Source organism: Labeo rohita, chromosome 6 (assembly GCF_022985175.1).
Source record: "Labeo rohita strain BAU-BD-2019 chromosome 6, IGBB_LRoh.1.0, whole genome shotgun sequence".
Taxonomy (NCBI): Eukaryota; Metazoa; Chordata; class Actinopteri; order Cypriniformes; family Cyprinidae; genus Labeo; species Labeo rohita.
The window spans coordinates 3,692,834-3,714,878 of record NC_066874.1 but is presented as its reverse complement, the minus strand read 5'-3'; the positions used below and the strand labels follow the sequence as shown (position 1 = coordinate 3,714,878).

Sequence of the window (22,045 nt, the reverse complement as noted above, 5' to 3'; positions counted from 1 at the left end):
TAAAAGTCTCTCGAACGTGCCGTTAATGACGTACCAGAGGAATGTGCATTATAAAAGTCTCTTGATCATACGACTAAACTAGAAGGGACTGCGTAATAAAAATCACCTAATCCGTCCAGTAATTTCGCCTCTCCATAATTTAAAAATCATTTAAGATTTTTTTTTTTTCTGAAAACGACATAGAATGTTTAGAATCTCTAGAAAAATTGTACAAACTGTGTTTTATTTTCAGCGTTGGGGAAAGTTACTTTTAAAAGTAATGCATTACAATATTGCGCCACTCCCTAAAAAAGTAACTAATTACTAAAGTAACTAATTACTGGTTAATAAAATGGGATTAAATAAAGGATATTTGTGTTATTTGCATTTCACAGTTTTTATTCATTTTCAGAAATACTACCAAAACTGTTTATTGTCAAATAAGGGTGATATAATGCATAGGTAAAGAAGGTTTTCATCTTCTCTCCACGTCCTTCACTTAAACACTCAGAATTAAATCTTACTTTATTACCTACAAACTAGGAAAGAATCTGATAAATCTTCCCCTGTATTTTTTCAAGTTTCTTCTTTCTTCTTCTGTATTATTATTATTATTATTATTATTATTATTATTTGTGTGTTTTGCCTGGTTTCTCTTTATGAAAAATCGATTATGTCCACTACAGTCAAAAGTTTTTGAACACTAACATTTTCAGTGTTTTTTAAATTAATTAATTAATTAATTAATTAATTAATTAATATAATTTTTCATTATTATTATTTGTGTGTTTTGCCTATTATATAGAAAGATCCAAAGATCAGCACTGATCTGCAATAAACAGCTTTTGTAATATTATAGACTATCACTATACCATTCAAAAGCATGGAATCAGTATAATTTTGGGGGGTCGGGGGGGAGGGTTATAGAAATTTTAAAAATATTTTAAATAGTAAAAATATTTTGAAAAATATTGACCGTTTTTACTGTACTTTGGAGCAAATAAATGCAGGCCTGTTGAGCAGAAGAGATTTTAAAAAACATTAAAAATCTTACTGTTCAAAAACTTTTGACTTGCAGTGTATAATAATGTTTGTAATTTTCATTCATGAAAACAAATAAATCGCTCAGGGACTTTTATCATAAAACAACCGTCGCGGACTTTATGACGTAAGTGTAGCTCACTGACGGTTGATTTGCCCTAAACGTTTCCCCAAATCCCCCTCCCTCACCGCTTTCTTCGCTTATTGTCTCAAACGCACGGAGTGACAGGAGCCACATGTATCAGTAGCGCTCAGAAAAAACGGATTTTAAGTGAACCAGAGGTAAGAAAGAGATTCTCCGCTCTTTGATAAGTCATGCGCATACATTTGTGTGTATGTGGGACGAAAGGATGAATTTGACGGTTAGCGGCGGAATCACGGATGTGCTGAGTGAGGGAGGCTCGTTTGGCTGCTTCTATACGGTGCATCGGGATGCAGATCAATACATCTAGTTAAACAATTACGCATTCTGTGTATGTTTTAAATTGAGTGATCATCGGGTGTTTAGATGTGTTTTCTGGGTGTTATAACTCTGCCTGTTGTAAAGATCTGGATAATCTGATGTGCCATCCGCAGGGATTATGAAATCTGTTGCATCAGATCCGATTGTTTTTCCTAATACTGCATTGTATAGAGCATCTCTGTGTGGCTTTGTTCATGTATTTCGGCTCGGGTGTTATGATACAAATAAATATAATCATCTATATTCATCCTTATCTTAGTGGTAAACCACAGGAAGATTGTGGTTATATTTGAACAGAATTAATATGCCTTTCACACATCTGATTTATACATTTCATAATTCATAAAAAGTCTTTTTTAAAAGAAAATACATTATTTGTATAAACAAACTTAACATTTTAAATATTAAGAGTTTAAAAACATTTAATATATATAAATACATTTATAAAACTGTTAAGTTCCACTAGTAGTTACAATATTAAGCCTAACTAGACTAAATATACCCCTACAGCTCTGACTTATCAACTTCATTTAATTCAAACCAAAGAGTGTAAGTTCAAAAATGTGTTAATGTTATTTTTATGATGCTGAGAGTTGCAAGAATTGTGCATTTGACTATATATATTTCTTTTTTGGCCATTGTAATAGTCTGGTTTGTTCATAGTCAAATTTTAAAATGCATCTCAAGTCCTCTGGATCCTGTCACACGTTTTTTGTTTTCCTTTGTAATGGTTTAGATCATTGCAGACAGCTTTCTGGAGAGTAACTGTGGGTCAGAGGGAAGATTGATGAACAGATGACATGACGTGCTGCTAATGGAGGTGTATTGACGGTTCTCCTTGGCCTTAAGCGAAACGGGAGGCTGAGAATATATTGGACGAGTGTAATGTATTTCAGGTGTCACTTAGATTGAGCTTGTTGGAAGTCATGCTGGTTTAATCACGGTGGCAGCTGTCATGAGCTCTGAATTAATGTCTGGATCAGACACAATGCTTCTGGAAGCATTTGGATTCATGCCATTGCAGAGGAGCGGAACCGCACCCTCACAAATATCAGACAGTGGTTCTTGTGTCAATAATAAAATGACATGTTTGGATATTCTTATTTTTCTCATCCCGTGATGGTGATTTTTGCATTCAGGAGTCAGGTTGAGATATCATTGATTCTGACTGATGAAGAGTTTCCTGTAAAGGGTGGACAGACATTGTGGGCACGAGGGTCGATACTAAAAGAACAGGCTGTCATCATAAGCTTTGCACTTCCCAAAACAGTAATAACTTCCTGGAGCGAGACAAAAAGAGGAAGAACGTAAATATTCGTGCATGGTTTTCTTACTGCAAGTTATTTGACAGAAAGGCCTTGCATAGCTGCATATCTTCTGACTGTAACAAGAGAATACGTCGAGTTTTTCAGGTTCAGTAAATACTGGAGTTTTAAAGGAAACGGTACAATACAGTAAACTGACAATTAAGTGCTTAGGATCTTGTTCTAAGGAGCAGTTGGAAAGAAAGCAGGTGATTGCACTATATATATATGTTTGTTTGTTTTCTTTCTAAAACTGCTATTTCACTTGGAATTTATTAGCCAAGTAAGATAATTACAACGCGTTTGATATATTAAATTGTTTTCCAACATTATATGCAATGCATTACACAATGCACAACTGCACTTTCACTTTTCTTTGCGGCACGGCAGGTTTGTTTTGATCTCTCTGTGCACAAAACCCACATCCCACACCCTCCTGAATTTGACAAACATACACAAGGAAGGTAAAACATTGTCACTGTCATAAACAGTTTGACATAAGCAAAAGTTTACTATGAAAATCTACTCCAAAGTACAGCAAAAACAGTAATACTGTAAAATATTTGTACTATTTAAAATAACTGCTTTTCATTTTTTTCATATATATTAAAACGTAATTTATTCCTGTGATCAAAGCTGAATTTTCAGCATCATTACTCCAGTGTTCAGTGTCACACGATCCGTCAGAAATAAGGATAATAACGCTGATGTGCTCTTCAAGAAACATTTTAATTATTATAATTATCAGTATTTAAAACAGTTAAGTACTTTTTTCAGGATTCTTTGAATAGCAAGATCCAAAGATCAGCATTTATCTGAAATAAAAAGCTTTTGTAACATTATACACTATAATTCAAAAGCATGAATTTAGTATGTTGTTTTTTGTGGAAAAGAAATTATAGAAATTTATACTTTTATTTAGCAAAGATGCTTTAAATTGATTAAAAGTGATGATAAAAACATTTATTATGTTACAAAATATTTCTGTTTCAGATAAATGCTGTTCTTCTGAACTTTCTATTAATCAAAGAAACCTGAAAAAATTCTACTCAGCTGTTTGCAATATAATAATAATAATAATGATAATAATAATAATAATAATAATAATAAATATTTTTTGAGCAGAAAATCAGAATATTAGAATGATTTCCGAAGGATCATGTGACTGGAGTAATGATTCTAAAAGTTCAACTTTAAAATCACAGGAATAAATTGCTTTTTAAAATATATATTTAAACAGAAAACAGTTATTTTAAGTAGTAAAAATATTTCAGATTTACTGTTTTTGCTGTACTTTGGATCAAATAAATGATCTTGGTGAGCATAAGACAAAAAAAAAAAAAAACATTAAATACATTAAAAACATTAAATTTTTATTTATTTATTTTTTTGCCCAGTGATTATTATACCACAATTTTGTAAGGGGATTTTCTTTGCTCTCAGCCTTCATCCATTGTAAAGCCAAGCCGTGTTTCCCAAATAAATGTCATGCTCTGTAAATATCAGTACTGTGGGATTTTCTTCCCTCCAGACCTCAAGACAGGAAGCTCATGTCTGCTCCTTTAAGTCATGCTGGAGCCATTCAGTTACTGAACAACAGGAAGTGCCCCTCGCTCCCCCCCTCGAAGACAGCTGCAACGTGGCCTAAAGAAAACAGTCAAGCTTTAGAGACCGTGGCCTATAAACTATTTGGACACTGAAGTGGACACTGAGTTTCTTTATTATTATTTTGCACACTTAAACAAAAACGAAAGGCATCAGTCATTTAAGAAAAAAAATCACAAATCGGTTAGTGGTGGAAAACATAATTTTTTGTAAGGGAAATAATAAACTGAAGCCTTTCACATAACTGTCCTTCTTACATAACGATTCAAATGTTGAATCTCTGTCTCTTGCTCAGTCAGACACATGCTTAATCTACCAAACAGCTGGAGGAAAAATACTCAACCAGAGCTGAAATGTCAGCAGAGAGAGAATGAGGGAGTGTTTATATACCCGTGCAGCACAAGCATGTTTCCATGCAGGCTTCTGAAAAACACACACACTTATATGGTTATTAAATGTCATGGTATTTCCTGTGTCTTTCAGGTATAGGCTGTGCATCTCCATGGTGTTTTGATACAGAGCAGGATGTGACATCAACAGTCTTCATGTCTTCTGCTCGTGCGGATTGGGCATGAGTGAGGAGCCCCGCTCTCATTCGCCCAGCTGACCAATCAGAATGTTCGAGGTGAAGCCCATGAGCGTGGAGAAGAAGGACACAGCTGCGGGAACAGGTGTGTGTGTGTGTGTGTGTGTGTGTGTGTGAGTGAGTGAGAGAGAGAGAGAGAGAGAGACACACACAGAAAGAGAAAGTCACAGGCTTTCTCCTGCAGTGAGTTACAACTGTAAACCTCTCCACTGAAGCAGGTATTCACCCACCAGAACAACTCCAGCCTACATGAGACATTTGCAATGTTAAAAAACTTTTCAGAAAAAGAAGGGAAGATGAGGACATGTACATTTCCAGCCACTCCAGTGTGTTGATGATATGTTTAACTGTTTATCATCACTGTTGTTTAAAGTGTGCGTCATGTAATTGCAGTGTGTTTTGTTTATTTCAGGGTGCATCAGGGTTTGTCCGAGTTAATTACAGCTAATTTTCAGTTAACTACAGTTAATTCAGCTCAGCTCATTCATTCAGCTGTTGTGTTGGTCACCACGGAGCATATTCACACCCGTTCACCATGTTTGAAACCATGAGTGAAAAACATATTTATGATGTGATGTCATTTCTTTCCACTTCAAAATGATATAATAAAAATAATTATATTAATTAAATAATGAGTATTAATATGAATACTATATTTAATATTGTACATTTTTATTAACTTTTGTTGTCATCTATTAATTCTTTTCATTGTACTCACAAATAGCAATTTCTACCTAATTAAATATTTAAGTGCTTGACATGCACTACCAGTCAAAAGTTTGGACAGTAAGATTTTTAATATGTATTTTTTTTAAAGAGGTTTCTTCTGCTCTCCAAGCCTGCGTTTATTTGATTCAAAATACAGCAAAAGCAGTAAAATTATGAAATATTTTTACTGTTTCAAATAACTCCTTTATACTTCAATATATTTTAAAATGTAATTTAATTCGTCTGATCAAAAGCTGAATTTTCAGTATCATTACGCCAGTCTTCAGTGTCACATGATCTTTCTGAAATCATTCTAATATGCTGATTTGCTGCTCAAGAAACATTTTTTATTATTATTAATATCAATATTTAAAACAGTTGAGTACTTTTGTTTTTTTTTTCAGTATGCTTTGATGAATATAAAGAGCCAAAGATCAACATTTATCTGAAATAAAAAGCTTTTGTAACATTTTATACACTATACCATTCAAAAGCTTTTTTTTTTAAAAAAGAAATGGGAAATAAATTATAGAAATTATCATTCATCAAAGAAATCTGAAAAAATACTGTGTTTTCAACATAATAATGTTAAATGTTTTTGAGCAGCAAATCAGAATATTGGAATGATTTCTGAAGGATCATGTGACTGGAGTAAGGATGCAAAAAAATTCAGCTTTGAAGTCATATAAATCAATATATATTTAAATAGAAAACAGTCATCTTAAATAGTAAAAATATTTTAAAATTTGACCGTTTTTGCTGTACATTGAATCAAATAAATGCAAGCTTGTTGAGTAGAAGAGACTTATTTTAAAAGACATAATCTAAAAAATGCTGTACAAAAACTGTTGACTGGTAGTGTAACTAGAATAAAATCATATGCATTATAAAAAAATCTCAGTGACCTAAATTTGTATTAATTTCCGTGAATTTTTCTAGGTCTGAAAATCACATTTCCATTTATTCCGGTTTAAACGAGACCAAAAGAACCCTAGTTCTTAAATAAATATATTATATTATATTATATTATATTATATATTATATTGTATTGTATTGTATTGTATTGTATTGTATTGTATTATAATTACAATAAGATGTCAAAATGTGATGTCAGCCTACATTTTGATTATAAGCTGTTTTAGCTTTTTTTTGTTATTATTATTATTATTATTATTATTATTATTATTTTAAGCCATTCTTGTGGCCTTCTTGATGAAAACCACTGCTCTAGAATGATTGCATGCAAGATTTGCATAGCTATAAATTAGTTTTTAACAAACTGATGGACAGTTATTATTCTTTTTGCTAATGGACCTGAAATCATATCATTGATTTTAGCTTAATAGTGAGATACGCTGAGTGGCAGATGCTGAAACGCAAGGTTTGGTGAACTTTTCCCCATACACTTTCTCCAAACTGTGCAAAGCAAGTTTGTGATCACCAAATAGGCATGCAAACATGATTGGTCATTTGCTGATGCATCTGTGTGAGGTTTAGGGATGGGTCAGGATGATTCATTAGTTGTGGCATAAATAAATGATGCACACTAATTATACAGTGCTTTCATCATAGAATATCTGACTAGTCATTATAAAAAATGTTATGCACGTTCTCGGTGACATCACAAAGTAGCTTACATTTAAAGCAATCTCTTTATGAACTTTTAAGTTCTGAAAGTGGTTTTTACTCATCTCATATCAAGAAAATATGACTATATGAGTGTGTGTTGACTTGAATGAACAGCAGATGGCGTGTGTGGATTCATATTGCCCAGGTTTGTCTCTTCTGACCTGAGGATCCAACCACTGAAGCTGAATGATGTGTGTCTGTCCTGTAGATGAGGGCAGTAAGGTGTGTGACGGGGGTGTCGGCGATTGCGGAGGGGATTCGCTGTATCTTTACGAGGGTCAGGACTGGGTCATCTCCCCCTCCTGCTCTCCAGAGGAACCCAGCGCCATCTCACCCATGCTGGCCGAGGAAACCTTCCGCTACATGAGTAAGTCCCTGCCTGTGTGTTCGGCTAAACATGTGTGCATGACTGTTTGGTTTCTGTCATGACTGCAGTTGTTGGGGAAGCTACTTTAAAACTGTAGCTTCCCAAACTACAAGCTACTCATAATTTAAAGTGTTAAACTACAGCTGACTGTAGCATGTTGAGTTAGTGTAATTAGTCTCAAATAGGTAGGCTTCCCTTGGTCATATAAAATCTGAAACTATCAAGGATTTTTAAAAATATCATTTAAAAAAAAAAAAAATTTAAATTTAAGTTTGTAAATGTTCTAGTTATCTCATTGCATATTGCTCTGTTACTCTGATCTCTGTAAAATCATTTATAAAAATCCTTATCTAATCTTCTTGTTTCGCCCAAAGATTTATGATATTAAAAGTTGTTTTGCTTAAACATTTACAAGGTCAAATAATGTTTTAAAAAGCAAAGTATGCATTGAATTGTTTGTTTTATTTTTTTCAAAATATTTAGATTTTTTTGTTGTTGTTTTTAAATGTTTTTAAAGATTATTATTATTATTATTATTTATTTATTTATTTATTTATTTATTTTTATTTATTTATTTTAGCTTTTATTTTTCAGGGTTTTTTTAATTAATTAATTTTTTTTTTAAAGTACAGTTTGTGTTTTTCAGGATGCATTGCTCATATAAAAGGAATAAATCATGTTTGTCATAGGTTAATTTACATACTGTCAGAATGAACCGTTTCATTAAAAGCAGTCAAATTTTCCAATGTTACGTAAGGGAGAGAGGGCATTTTATAACAACATGTTTGTTTTTTAACCTCGATTAGCTCGACAGTAAAGCTGCATGTGCAGCACAATATGACAAAAAATTAAAATAATAATTTTGCGTTATTATTTTTGTAACTAATTTATTGTTTTGTATCAGGATCACACGTTATTTTGAAACCGCTGAGCTTCTGAAACATGTAGTGAAACATGCCCTGCACTGGTGTGCATATTCTTGAGGGAGTGTGTGCATGTGTGTGTGTTTGCCCGTCTCTGGCAAGGGCACAGGAATTCAATGGTCGGGTCTCTTAAGTGCAGCTGACAGCAGAGTCGGCCGGGCGTCACGGGGCGGGAGGGAGAGGGACAGATGGATGGATAGAGAGAGAAAAGGAAGAGAAGAGCAATCATGCCGGTGCTAAACATACAGAATGAGGAGCTTTATGATCAATATGCTGCAGAAGGTGAGCAGATATTGAGATTCATACATGCACGGAGCATAAAGAGCTGTGTGTGAGCATGTTTTGTTTTTAAGTATCTGTGCCACTTACAGACACTACAGGACTTCTGACAATGCAAGGTCATCTATAACAGACAGGAAGGGCATGTGGGGTGAACTCACGTGTCTGTATGTGAATGCAGTATGTATTGTGTATGCCTGTGTGCATGGTTGCGTGATGGCATGAACTTTTTTTTTTTTTTTTTTTTTTTTTTGAGTTGTGGCAGTTTTGTTGAGGGCGTCTGCTGCTCATTTCTGCAGTGTTTACAGGAAGTGGAGGCTCACATTTCTCTGCGTCTCAGAGATCAACCACTTGTGCTGATGTCATCTGTGACGGCTCACGTTGTGCTGGTGTCATTTTTAAGAGTCTGTCAGTGCCGACTAAAAGGGTTGTCAAGAATATGAAATTTGACTATTAATTGTCTAAGAAAAAATTGCGATTGTGAAAATTAATTGTCTGTGTTAGGATATTGACGATTATGGCGACTGTCTGTTTTAGGGCTTTGACAAAGGGCTTTTTTTGTGTGAGTGTGTTTCGTTCATTAAATAATTGCATTTTTAAATATTACAGTAATATGGCCGGTAGGGCTGTCAAATGATTAATCTCAATTAAATTTATTTTGCATACAAAATAAAAGTTTGAGTTTGCCTAATAAATATGTGTGTATGGTGTGTAATTATTATGTATATATAAAAACACAAATTAATGTATATATTTAATAGAAATGTTATGTACAAAATATTTTGATTTATATATGATATAAATTATATAGAAATCATAATAAATATACTTGTAAAAATTCTTAAATATATACATGAATGTGTTTGTGTTTATATATACATAATAATTACACACAGTACACACACATAAATTAGGCAAACCCCAACTTTTATTTTGTATGCGATCAGTTGCAATTAAATGTTTGACCGGTGACTTGAGAATTTACAGGCCGTAAATATTTTTTGCAAGCCATGAAATGTTTTTGCATTTGAAATTCAAGGCAGCCAGCCACTACATTTTAATCACAATGCAAACAAAGATGCTACACACATGTAGCATGAGCAGTTTTTTGAATTTGAATACAAATTCACTGTCCAACAGCAGGTGGCGCTTATGGAACAGCAGCAATATAGTGTTTATAAACTTTTATATACATTACTTTAACATGCATTATGCCATGGTGAGAGGGTAAAAATTACATCAAAACTTTTCTGAAGTCAGTTCCCTTCAGAGATGCATTTATATAAACATCACTCCTGACGTTTATATTTTATTCTAATATTTTGAGCATTGTGAACAGTGAGTTGTGCAGTGCCTGTAAGTTACAGTATTTTCTCTGCTACTGCATCTATCTTTAGTGTAAGTGTTAACTGTAAGTCAAAGGGCTTTTTTTAGATTGAATAAAGTCTGTGTTCATTAGTCCTTTTGATTCATTAACAGAACTAGTGTATAAGAGTCATTTGTTTCATAAATCAGGTTTGCTTCATCCTGGTTTTACACTGCACTAATATTTATTGTCTAATCAGGGGCCATCGGGGGTCAAAGTGGACGGGCTCTCATGTGTAAGTGCTGGAGCACTAATGAGCGAGGAGGGTATTTAGGGTAGCTCTGAAAAGAGGGGAACACAACCAGAGACATGCTGAGACTTTTTGCCCTACTTTTACCCAGTTGGATGATGATGTGATGCTAAAAATAACCTAAGAGGGCTAGAAGGGGCAGATGGAGGCTATTTCAGATTTATTATCGGAGGGCTGAACATGAGAGGCAGTGTACAAGAGCACAATGTCATAATATATAGAGGGAGAGGCATAATAGAAGATCCCTGTACAGTACCAGCTTATCTATGAAAATGTAACATTTTATAATAACCAACATTTTCTGTAGCGTTCATTAAATTAAATCAATTTAAAGCCAGTTCAGGTCAGTCACATTTATCAGATTAGAGCTTAGAGATCAGTTAATAGTCAGTAATTTAAAGTTTTATGTGCAGTTAAAGGTCATCTAATAAAACCAATTTGAAGTCAATTCAGATTTCTTTTATAACTGTAGTAGGCAGTGTTATTTTATTGTTATTATTTATATACTATTTTATTATTTATAATCTTATAATTTGAGTTTAATTTTTATTTTTTACATTTCTTTAATTTATTTTTATTTTATTGTATTTTTTATATATATTTATTTATTTTATTTATGATTATTATTATTATTATTTATTTATTTATTTATTTATTTTTTGTAATTTTAGTCCAGAAACTACTAGAAATTACCAAAACTGAAAATTAACTGCTGATTAAATTAACTAACTGCTATAAATAATATTTATATTTATATAAATGTATATATTTTGGTACATTTCAGATTTTGTTTTTGAATTTTTTTTTTTAAAAGTATTAAACATATTTTTAGTTAACAAGAACACCATTGGTAATAAGCTGATAGTTCACTCAAAATCCCTGGTTCTCATTTTGATTTTGTTTTAGAAATTTACCACAAACTGTTTTGCAATGGCCGCTGTGATATCACAAGTGAACTGACCGTACTGTCACCAGCTGATGTTTTACTAAAGTACAAAGGTCTCCACGTGTCTGTGTTACGAATGCGTTACTTATTGCTAAGTTTTCTTCATGACACTTAGTTTATAAAAGGCCGTCTGAACCAGAGCAAACAGATCAGAGTATCTGTGGCTGGACTGCAGTCATGAGTGTTTTTGAGGCTTGTGCTTCAGTTCGTGTGGTTTGTGTGGTAATGGAGGTTCAGTCAGTGTGTTTGGTTTGTGGTAGAGGAATGTGTTGATGTCGGAGACGTAGTGTAGTGATTGTCAGGATGCTTCAGTTGTGTGAAGAGCTCTCAGTTCACCTCGGCTCAGGTAAGGATAGATGTGAGAGTGTGTGAGTGTTAGAGCTGGAGAATGAGAATAAATCATTTCAGTAATTGCATTTGGACTTTTTATGAATACATGAAAATTTTGCATGTAACTGCAAGATGTGCACTACCATTCAAAAATTTGAAATTCATACTTTTAATGAGCAAGGATGCATTAAATTGATCAAAAGTGATGGTAAAGACGTTTATAATGTTACAAAAGATTTCTATTTTAAATAAACACTCTTCTTTTGAACTCTCTGTTCATCAAAGTATCCTAAACTAAAATGTATAATAAAATATCAAACAACTGTTCAATATTGATAATCAGAAAAGTTTCTTGAGCAGCATATCAGCATATTAAAATGATTAAAGACTTAAGTAATGATGCTGAAAATTCAGCTTTGCATCACAGTAATAAATTGCATTTTAAAATATATTCACATAGAAAAGAGTTATTTTAAATTGAAATAATATATTTATAATTAAATAAGCACAGCCTTGGTGAGTATAAGAGACTTTAAAAACTCAGGAACGTTAAAACAAATCATTCCAACCCTAAACATTTGAATGGTAGTGTATGTTTACAATTTTAAATTGGTTTTGTTTGCACTATCTAATGTCTAACTGATGGGTTAGATATTATGATAGTTAGAGTTAGGTTAGCGTTTGGATATTTACAGCGGTTTAAATATTTACCTATCATTGTTTACTTGGCTGTAGTTTAAAGACAGATGTCCTGTGTGTTATTTAAGGTCTATTTAAGTGTTGGTCATAAACTAATAATCTCTTAATCTGTGTTCAGTCTAAATGATCTGATGGTATTTTAATAATATTCTTTAGAACTATTATATTGGTGTTTATCATTTAACAGTCATTTTGGTCTTTTAAATTAGTTTCGGGTCAGAATTGTAAATGTTTGTGCCATCCTGAGTACTAGTAGTAGAGGTTTACTACTGTAACCAATCATGAGAGGACAACAGCAGCGATTAACTTCAGTGTGTAAGAATGGATTCATTTCAACATTTAATGCCACGCTGGAGTTCACATGAACTCTAGCCATGATACTTTTCAAGAAAAAAACTTTTAAAGACTTCAGTGTAGTTTGCTGTTGCAGAATTAATAAAACTTCTTACAGAAAAAGCTCTAGTGCATTCTAGGTAAGTGTGTGTGTGTGTGTTTAAACCTAATGCAAATGCATTTATTTTAATCCAGGAGCGCTCATGGGACAGTGACTGCTGTCAGGTGCTTCATTACCCCTCCTTTTTCCATTTCTATACCCCTCTTTTTCTCTCTGCCTGGTGGTGACGGTTTCTCTCATTTTCTCCCTCACAATTCCTCAGCATCTAATTTATATCTCTTCCTTCTCTTCTTCTGTCCTCTCTCGATCTTTCTCTCATTCCTCCTGCAGCATTTCTAGCTGTTGGCTCCTCTTATCCCCCTAATGGCTCTAACAGCCTCTCTAAAGGTAACATGCGGTCTGTCTGATGCTTTGTCTATATTTCACTCATCTGTTTTACACTACGCTTGTCCTTCCTAGCTTCTGCTTCTATTTTTGAGCTAGTATTTGACCTCAGGCCAACAGCATGTCTAGTCTGGTGTGTTAACTGTGCTGCAGTGTCCTAGAGAGATCTGAAACTCACATTAAAGGGGTCATATCATGGAAAACATTAAATGAGAGTTTGATATAATATGAAAACCCAACATTATTTGAAGCTAAACTCACAACACATTTACACAAGACCTGGCATTGTTGCTCTTTACACATGCAAAGATGTTAGCCAATCATATTGTACATGAAGCCTTAAAGGTACAGCAGCCTATTTAATTATGTATGGTGCAGCTGCTTGATGCGACAAAATCAAGTGGTGGATGAAATGTCTTGCTGATGTTGCATGTGTTGGGATGACTAGGGTTTATTGCTCATCAAGATTCTCACAAAAATGAAACCGTAAACTACTGTACTATTGTATAGATATGACACTTGTAAATACGTTTTGGTTCAATCTTGAAAAGAATTATATAAAAAAAAAATGGCTGGAAAATATGACCTCTTTAAAGTTCTAGTGTTTATATGCAGTAGATAGCCGTCGGTAGTGTAGAGTAAACTGACTTTAGATTTAGATCCATGTGTTTTACCATTAAATAGTTTGGGATCAGAGTTTTTATTTAATGTTTCTCACCAAGGCTGCATTAATTTTATTATACTGCATTATTATAGGCTGCATTAAGAAATATTATACCAAGTTAAATTAACTGTTTTCTATTGTAACATATATTAAAATTTAATTTATTTCTGTAATGCAAAGCTGAATTTTCAGCATCGCTACTCCAGTCTTCAACCATTCTGATATGCTGATTTGCTGTTCAAGAAACATTTCTTGTAATTATCAATGTTGAAAACTGTTGTGCTGTTTAATATTTTTGTGAAAACTGTAATAGTTTTTTTTCAGGAACTTTTGATGAATAGAGTTGAAAAAAACTGAAATTTTATTTGAAACAAATATTTTATAACATTATAAATGCATTTACTGTCACTTCTAATCAAATTAATGCAGGCTTGCTAAATAAAATTAATTTCTCTTTGAACAAAATCTTTTGACCCCAAACTTTTGAAAAGTAGTTTATGTAGTGCATGCAGTTACAGTTGAGGTCAAAAGTTTACATCCCCCTTTCAGAATCATAAAAAATGTTACTTATTTTCTCAAAAATAGAGGGATCATACAAAATGCATGTTATTGTTTTAGTACTGACCTAAATAAGGTGTTTCACAAGATGTTTACGTATAGTCAAAAAGAGAGAATAATAGCTGATTTTATAAACAATGACCCGGTTCAAAAGTTTACATACACTTGATTCTAAATACTGTGTTGTTACCTGAATGATCCACAGCTGTTTTTTTTTTAAGTGATGGTTGTTCATGAGTCCCTTGTTTGTCCTGAACAGTCAAACTGCCTGCTGTTCTTCAGACAAATCCTTCAGGTCCCACAAATTCTTTGGTTTTTCCAGCATTTTGTGTATTTGAACCCTTTCCAACACTGACTGTATGATTTGGAGATCCATCTCACTCACTGATGCTCTAGAAGGAAAAACGATGGATTAAGAGCCGGGGGTGAAAACTTTTGAACAGGATGGAGATGTGTACATTTTTCTTATCTTGCCTAGATATCATATTTTGTCATTTAGTACTGCCCTTCAGAGGCTACAGAAGAGAGTTATACGTTTCCCAGAAGAAAAAATAAATTAAATTTACTCTTCAAAATTCTAATTCAGAAAGTTTTCACCCAGCTCTTAATGCATTGTTTTTCCTTCTGAAGCGTCAATGAGCATTTGAACCTTCTGTAATAGTTGCATATGAGTCCCTCAGTTGTCCTCAGTGTAAAAAGCTGAATCTCAAAATCATAGTCATTGTTGGAAAGGGTTCAAATACACAAAAATGCTGGAAAACCAAAGAATTTGTGGGACCTGAAGATTTTTTTCTGAAGAACAGCAGGCAGTTTAACTGTTCAGGACAAAAAAGGGACTCATGAACAACTATCACTAAACAAAAACAGAAAAAAAACAGCTGTGGATCATTCTGGTATCAACACAGTACAGTATTAAGATTTAAGGGGTTGTAAACTTTTGAACCAGGTCATTTTTATAAATTTAACTATTATTTTCTCCTGTGGACTAGATGTAATCATCTTTTATGTGAAATAGCTTATTCAGGTCAGTACTAAATGAATAATAACAGCATTCTGGTCAAATAATTACAAATTTTAATGATTCTGAAAGGGGGTGTAAACTTTTGACCTCAACTATAATAGTGAGTCTGAATACAAGTGTTTCTGAATGCACTTTGAGTTTGTGCATGATGTTATTGCAGTGTTAGGAGGTGTGTGTTTGTGTATTGCACGTGTAGGGCTTGCCATATGGCATGTGGGTGTTTTTACACCTTCCTGTTTTCCTGCACCGCTTTTTTTTTCTTTTTTTTTTTAAATGCATCACGTTAATCTTGAATATTTGTCTCCTCTTTCTCTCACTGTAGTCCTCAGCGCTGACCGGGTGGAGCAGATGACCAAGACCTACAATGACATTGACGTGGTCACACACCTCTTGGCTGAAGTGAGTGATTGGTCAGCAACTGAAAAAGTGCTTTGTCTAGTGTTTTTGTTTTACATTACAATGTCATCCCACAGAGGGATCGCGACCTGGAGTTGGCCGCTCGGATTGGTCAATCTCTCCTACAGAGGAACCACGTACTGCAGGAGCGAAACGAATCTCTGGAGGAGCAGCTAGCGCAAGCCATAGACCAGGTACGACATGCTTGCGCATGAAAAAATTCACGCTAAATGTGTACAAGCTGGTCTTACATGTAATCGCTCCACCAGGTTCATCAGCTTCAGCATGAGTTGTCAAAGAAGGATGAGCTCCTCCGTATGGTCGCAAGCGCCAGCGAGGAGAGCGAGACCGACTCCAGCTGCTCCACGCCTCTACGTCACCCCGCGCCTGCAGGAGCCGCTCTCGCCCTCAGCCAGCTGGAGGCCCTACAGTCCAAACTCCAGGAGCTGGAGGAGGAGAACCTGTCCCTGAGATCAGAGGTGAGTCACTGGCTCTAGCTGATATTTCAAGAGCATAAGGGTTTTATAAAAGCGTGATCTCTGATGTTCAACAGGCCTGTCACCTGAAGAAAGAAACCATCACTTATGAGGAGAAAGAACAGCAGCTGGTGAACGACTGCGTTAAAGAGCTACGTGAGTATCTGCGTTGACTTTCAAGCTCCAAATCAAGTTAAACCAAGTCTGTATAATGTCTACACAGGCCTTCAAAAGTAGCATCATAAACCGAATTAAACCTCATTAACTTTGTCCTTCACAAATGTCTGTTGCAATACATTCTGTAAATTCCATGAAAAATGCATGTAGCTTGTTGAGTTGGCCATTGTGCAATTTTGGAAACGCCTTTAAGCTGAAAGAACGCCTATCATGCTTAAAAATGGCCGGGTGGTTCTCTAGGGTTTGAAACAGCCTCAAGAAAAACACATTATGTTTATATGCAGCTAAATCCATCAATAATCAAATTGATGACTCAGTCAGTCATGTGAACACTGCAATCGGTCCAGTTGGGCTCAATCCACATTAAATTTGCATTGGAAAGGGTGGTGTAAACCTCAAATAATGCAATTAATAGGAAAAAAATAAGCATGCAAATCCTTGAATCCAGTTATATTAATATTAAAATTAATTTGTGCACATTCACAGTGTTTCTGCAAGTCTTAAAAAGTTTTAATTACACTACCAATCAAACGTTTTGAAACTGTAATATTTTTAAAGTTGTTTTTTTTTTTTAACAAAGTTACTTCTGCTCACCTGTGTTTATTTGATCCAAAGTACAGCAAAAGCAGTACAATTTTGAAATATTTTTACTATTTAAAATAACTGCTTTCTATTTGAATTAATTTTAAGATGTAATTTATTTCTGTGATTAAAGCTGAATTTTCAGCATCATTACACCAGTCTTCAGCGTCACATGATCCTTCAGAAATCATTCTAATATGCTGATTTGCTGTTCAAGAAACATTATTATTATTATTATTATTATTATTATTATTATTATTATTATTATTATTATTATTATTATCATCAGTATTTAAAATGGTTGCGTAAAAAACATTTCAGGATTTTTTGATGAATAGAAAGAGCCAAAGATCAGCATTTATCTGAAATAAAAAGCATTATACACTAATATTATATAATGTAACCTTATACACTATACCATTCAATAGCTTGGAAAAAAATTATAGAAATTTACACTTTTGGATGCTTTAAATTGATCAAAAGTGATGAAGACGTTTATAATGTTACAAAAGATTTCTATTTCAGATAAATGCTGTTCTTCTGAACTTTCCATTCATCAAATAAACCTGAAAAAATTCTACTCTGCTGTTTTAAATATTGATAATAATAATAATAAATGTTTTTGAGCAGCAAATCAGAATATTAGAATGATTTCTGAAGAATCATGTGACTGGAGTAATTATGCTAAAAATACAGCTTTGAAATCACAAGAATAAATTGCATTCTAAAATATATTCAAATAAAAAAGTTATTTTAAATAATAACATTTTTTCAAAATTATAATGTTTTTGTTGTACTTGGAATATAGTAAATGCATACTTGGTGAGCAAAAGAGACTTTGAAAAAACATAAAAGATCTTTCTGTTCAAAAACTTTTGACTGGTAGTGTAGCTCGTCCACTTAAATAAGAGCAGAAAATGATGGTATTAAAGGTCACTGCATGCTTTGTCATTGTCTTGTTTTCCTTTTTAAATTTAACAAAATGATATGTGTTTTTGGTTAAAACAAGATCAAATATGTGTCAATGGGTTGTGTAAAGCTTTTAGGCTTCATATAAACAGCACTTTTAAATGTGAAACCAGATTGGATTCATTGGACTGACAAAAAATAGTGCATGTAAATATACCTATTAAATTGAAGTAGGTTATTCTGTGTGTTTGTTTAACAGGTGAGTCGAACAGTCAGATGGTGTCACTGACGGACGAGCTCTCCAAGAAGAACGAGGACTTAATAAGACATCAGGAGGAGATCGCACAACTCCTCTCACAGATCGTAGAGCTCCAGCAAAGAGTCAAAGAGGTCAGGATACATGCCAAATGTATTGCATTCAGCAAGCGTGCTTTAAGTTGATCAGAAGTGACAGTAAAGACATTTACAATGTTGCATAAGATTTTAATTTCAAATAAACTCTGTTGTTTTGAACTTTTTACTGTCTTGAGTAGTAAACCAGCACAATAAAATCTCATGTGACACTGAAAACTAAAGTAATGATGCTGCAAATTCAGCTTTGATCATAGAAATAAATTGCATTTAGCAATGCATTTACATAAAAAAAAATTAAAATATTACTGATTTTGATCAAATGCATGCAGACTTTGAGCATGAGATTAAGAGTTTAAAAACTTCTGAACGGTGTTGTGTGCTGGTGTATAATCGTCTATGTCTGTTTGTTTCTCAGTTGGCACTAGAGAAAGAAGAGCTGAGAATTCACCTTCAAGCCTCAAAGGAAGCACAACGCCAGCTCACGGCTGAGGTAAAACTCCACATGTGTGTGACATAACAAACCTTAAGATCAAACAGCTCTGCTTCTGCAAATCTGGATTAAGACTGATCATTCTGATTAAACAGCCCGGTTTTACTTAAATACAGCGTTTTAAGAATTAATCCGCTTGATTTAAGATCTTAAAGCATTTTAAACATCAATTTCTAAAGTTTTAAGACAAAGCAGCTTAGTCACCGTGACTTAGAAAAGGCTGTAAACGCATGTAACTTGATTGATTTGTGTGGTGTCTTATCATTGCACTTCTCCTGAACTTATGAAATATAACGCATGACAGGACAGAGTTGGTTCATAAATGCTGTGATCGTAGTGACCTACAAAATGTTATGGTGATGATGTCTGTAATCTCATGTGCATCAGGATATTGAACTCTCTCTGCTGTAGACTTGTCACGATAACATTTTTTGCAACGATGATTTGTCATTGAAGTGACTGCAATAAACAATATTGTTGTCATTTTATGAAACTCGTGGAAACACAAAAAAAAAAAAAGATCAAGGTCATTCACATATCGTAAGATCAGTCAATAAAGTAATTATCGTGACGGGTCTACTGTGCTGTATTATGGGATATACCAGCGACCTGTGGAATATAAACGTCTGTGTGTGTGTTTTAGCTAAAGGAGCTGTCGGACAGGAATGCGGAGTGTGTGGGAATGTTACACGAGTCTCAGGAGGAGATTAAGGAGCTGCGAAGTAAGAACACGCCATCTGCAGGCCTGCGCAGACACTACGGACTCTACCCTATGGTGAGAAACACAGATCTCTTGCTTCACACCTCCGTGGATGTGCAAATGATATTTTTTCTGCTTATACAAGCTTATTCAGTAACTTGCACATGCGACACATTATTAGGTATTCTTAATGCATTATTATTCACATTGCAATCTATTATATCTTTTTGTAAATAATTATAAACATACATTTATAATAGTGCATGAAATTTGGTGCTGATCGTGTGTAATGTTTTGCTATAATTAAAAACTTGTACTGTTAATAAATCTTATATCAGTTTTGTTTACAGTTTTTTGCAGGAACATACAATGCATTTATTTATATATATATATATATATATATATATATATATATATATATATATATATATATATATATATATATATATATATATATAGTGTAGACTTGTATAGTACAGTATATAGACATTGAGTTCCTCCAACAACTCACCAGCATTATGGCAGCAAGTTTTGCATTGGCAAGCACTACTGACAAATTTTATTGAAAGTCTTGTGGTTTGGTTTGTTTGTTTGTTTGTTTTTTTTTATTTCAATTTTTCAGTTTTTGTTTTTGATTTTTTTTTTTTTTGTGTTTATTTTTGTTTTTGTTTGTTATTTCACTTTTTGCTTCTTTTTTTTTTTTTTTTAATATATTTATATACTTTTTCCATTTTATGTTTTTGTTATTTATTTATATTTTGTGTTTTATTCAATTTGTTTCTATTTATTTCATTGTATTTCATTTTGTTTTTATTCAGTCTTTTCATTGTTTTAAATTTATTTAACTTATTAATTCTGTTTCTTTTCAGTTTTTTTCAGTTTTCAGTGTTTTTGTTATTTATGTATTTATATTTCATGTTTTTTTTATTTTATTTCTAGTTTCATTTAATTTAGTTTTCTTTTGTTTTTGTTTTTTCATTTGTTTGTTTTTAAGTAACACGCTTTGGACCAGTCTCCTTGTTTGGGTGTATAAGTATATTCTCATTGCTTATTTTTAATGTCCTTCAGGATTCTTTGGCAGCTGAGATTGAAGGTACTATGAGAAGAGAGCTGAGTGTAGAAGAAGAAATCGCCTTTCAGGACCAGAGGTGACGCTCACCATTCTCCCTCACATGCACCGTTACATTTATTAAAAACCCATTTTATCCTTCAGCAGTACTGACCTTTGACCCCTCTCTGCTCTGTCTGAAGGTCAAACCATAAGCGTGTGTTCCAGACGGTACGGTCTGTCAATCAATCAGTGATGAGAGCGGCTGCCGCAGTGCCTCCGATCCCTGGCTCCGCCCGCAGCGGCGTGGTCATGACCCCAGTGCCCTATCAATCACACACTCCCAACCCAGAGGAGCAAGCTGGAGATCTGGACATCACCAAGTGAGTTTGACCACAGAATGTGTTTATACCCACAATGCTTTTGCATGTTTTTAACACACGTGTGTGTGCTACAGAGAGAACTGTCGTCTGGGACAGCCCGGTTCTCCCGGAGGAAACGACCTTACGTCAGCCCTAAATCGACTCTCCCTGCGGAGGCAGAACTTCCTGTGTGAGCGACAGTTCTTCCAGGCCGAGAGAGAGCGGAAGCTGCAGGAGCTGGCGGCTGCCGAATCGGAAGGGGGCGAGAGCGGCTGCAGCTCACCAATGGGAAGCACCGTCTCGTCTTTCACCAACCTATCAGAATTCTCCATCTCCTCCAGCTGTTTCAAGACATTCCTGCCTGAAAAACTGCAGATTGTTAAACCGATGGAAGGCGAGTAGAGGATAGTTTTTCTGAAATTGCAACTTTTAAACAGATAAAATAAATATACTAAAATACTCTGCAGTTTTACTTTAGTATACTAAACTGGTATAGTTAAAGTTTGCTAAATTAAAACAACTAATTTAGTACTAAATGCACTTCAGTTGTGCGGAAATAGTGATTAAGTATATTTGATTGTGCTAAAGTGATACTATTGCAAGTATGCTTTATGTACACTTATATAACATTTAGCATTTAAAGACAGATAGTATTTAAAGATCATACAGTTCTCATCAGCAGTGACATTAAACCATATTTTAGGCTTAATATTATGAAATGTACATTGTGCACAAATAGTACTTCAAATAAAGTTGAATTACAATCGTTATATCAGTATGTTTTAAGTGATTTGTCCGTAAATATGTTAATAGACTTGAACTATACTTGGTATAAAATAAATGCATTTTAATTCTATTACTTTTTTTTTACTAGGGTAGTAACTGTATGATAAAATTTCTCATTTTGTTACATTTAATTTTCTGTTTACAAAGGTTTCATGAGGTAAATTTCTGAAAGTAAATTTTCATAATTTTGTTTTATATATTGTTATTGTTATTGTTATATCATAAATTGTATTTCATTAATCAGTATTTGGTTTAACAAACTCAATTTT

General features: G+C 33.8%; 1 protein-coding gene across 5 annotated transcripts in view; it reads left to right on the top strand.

Annotated features, from left to right (window-relative positions):
• Positions 1-1,189: 1,189 nt before the first annotated feature.
• Positions 1,190-22,045, top strand: part of trak2 (trafficking protein, kinesin binding 2) — a 26,132-nt gene continuing 5,276 nt past the window's right edge. The window contains exons 1-14 of one of the 5 annotated variants that reach the window (XM_051112090.1): positions 1,190-1,302; positions 4,876-5,063; positions 7,524-7,682; positions 13,200-13,256; positions 15,819-15,895; positions 15,970-16,086; positions 16,162-16,371; positions 16,446-16,524; positions 18,296-18,426; positions 18,806-18,880; positions 19,524-19,655; positions 20,649-20,728; positions 20,832-21,011; positions 21,086-21,384. In XM_051112090.1, the coding sequence (XP_050968047.1) occupies positions 5,009-5,063; positions 7,524-7,682; positions 13,200-13,256; positions 15,819-15,895; positions 15,970-16,086; positions 16,162-16,371; positions 16,446-16,524; positions 18,296-18,426; positions 18,806-18,880; positions 19,524-19,655; positions 20,649-20,728; positions 20,832-21,011; positions 21,086-21,384 (1,651 nt within the window). In that variant the 5' untranslated portion in view covers positions 1,190-1,302; positions 4,876-5,008. The other 4 variants (XM_051112091.1, XM_051112092.1, XM_051112093.1 and 1 more) reach the window with 4 other exon arrangements.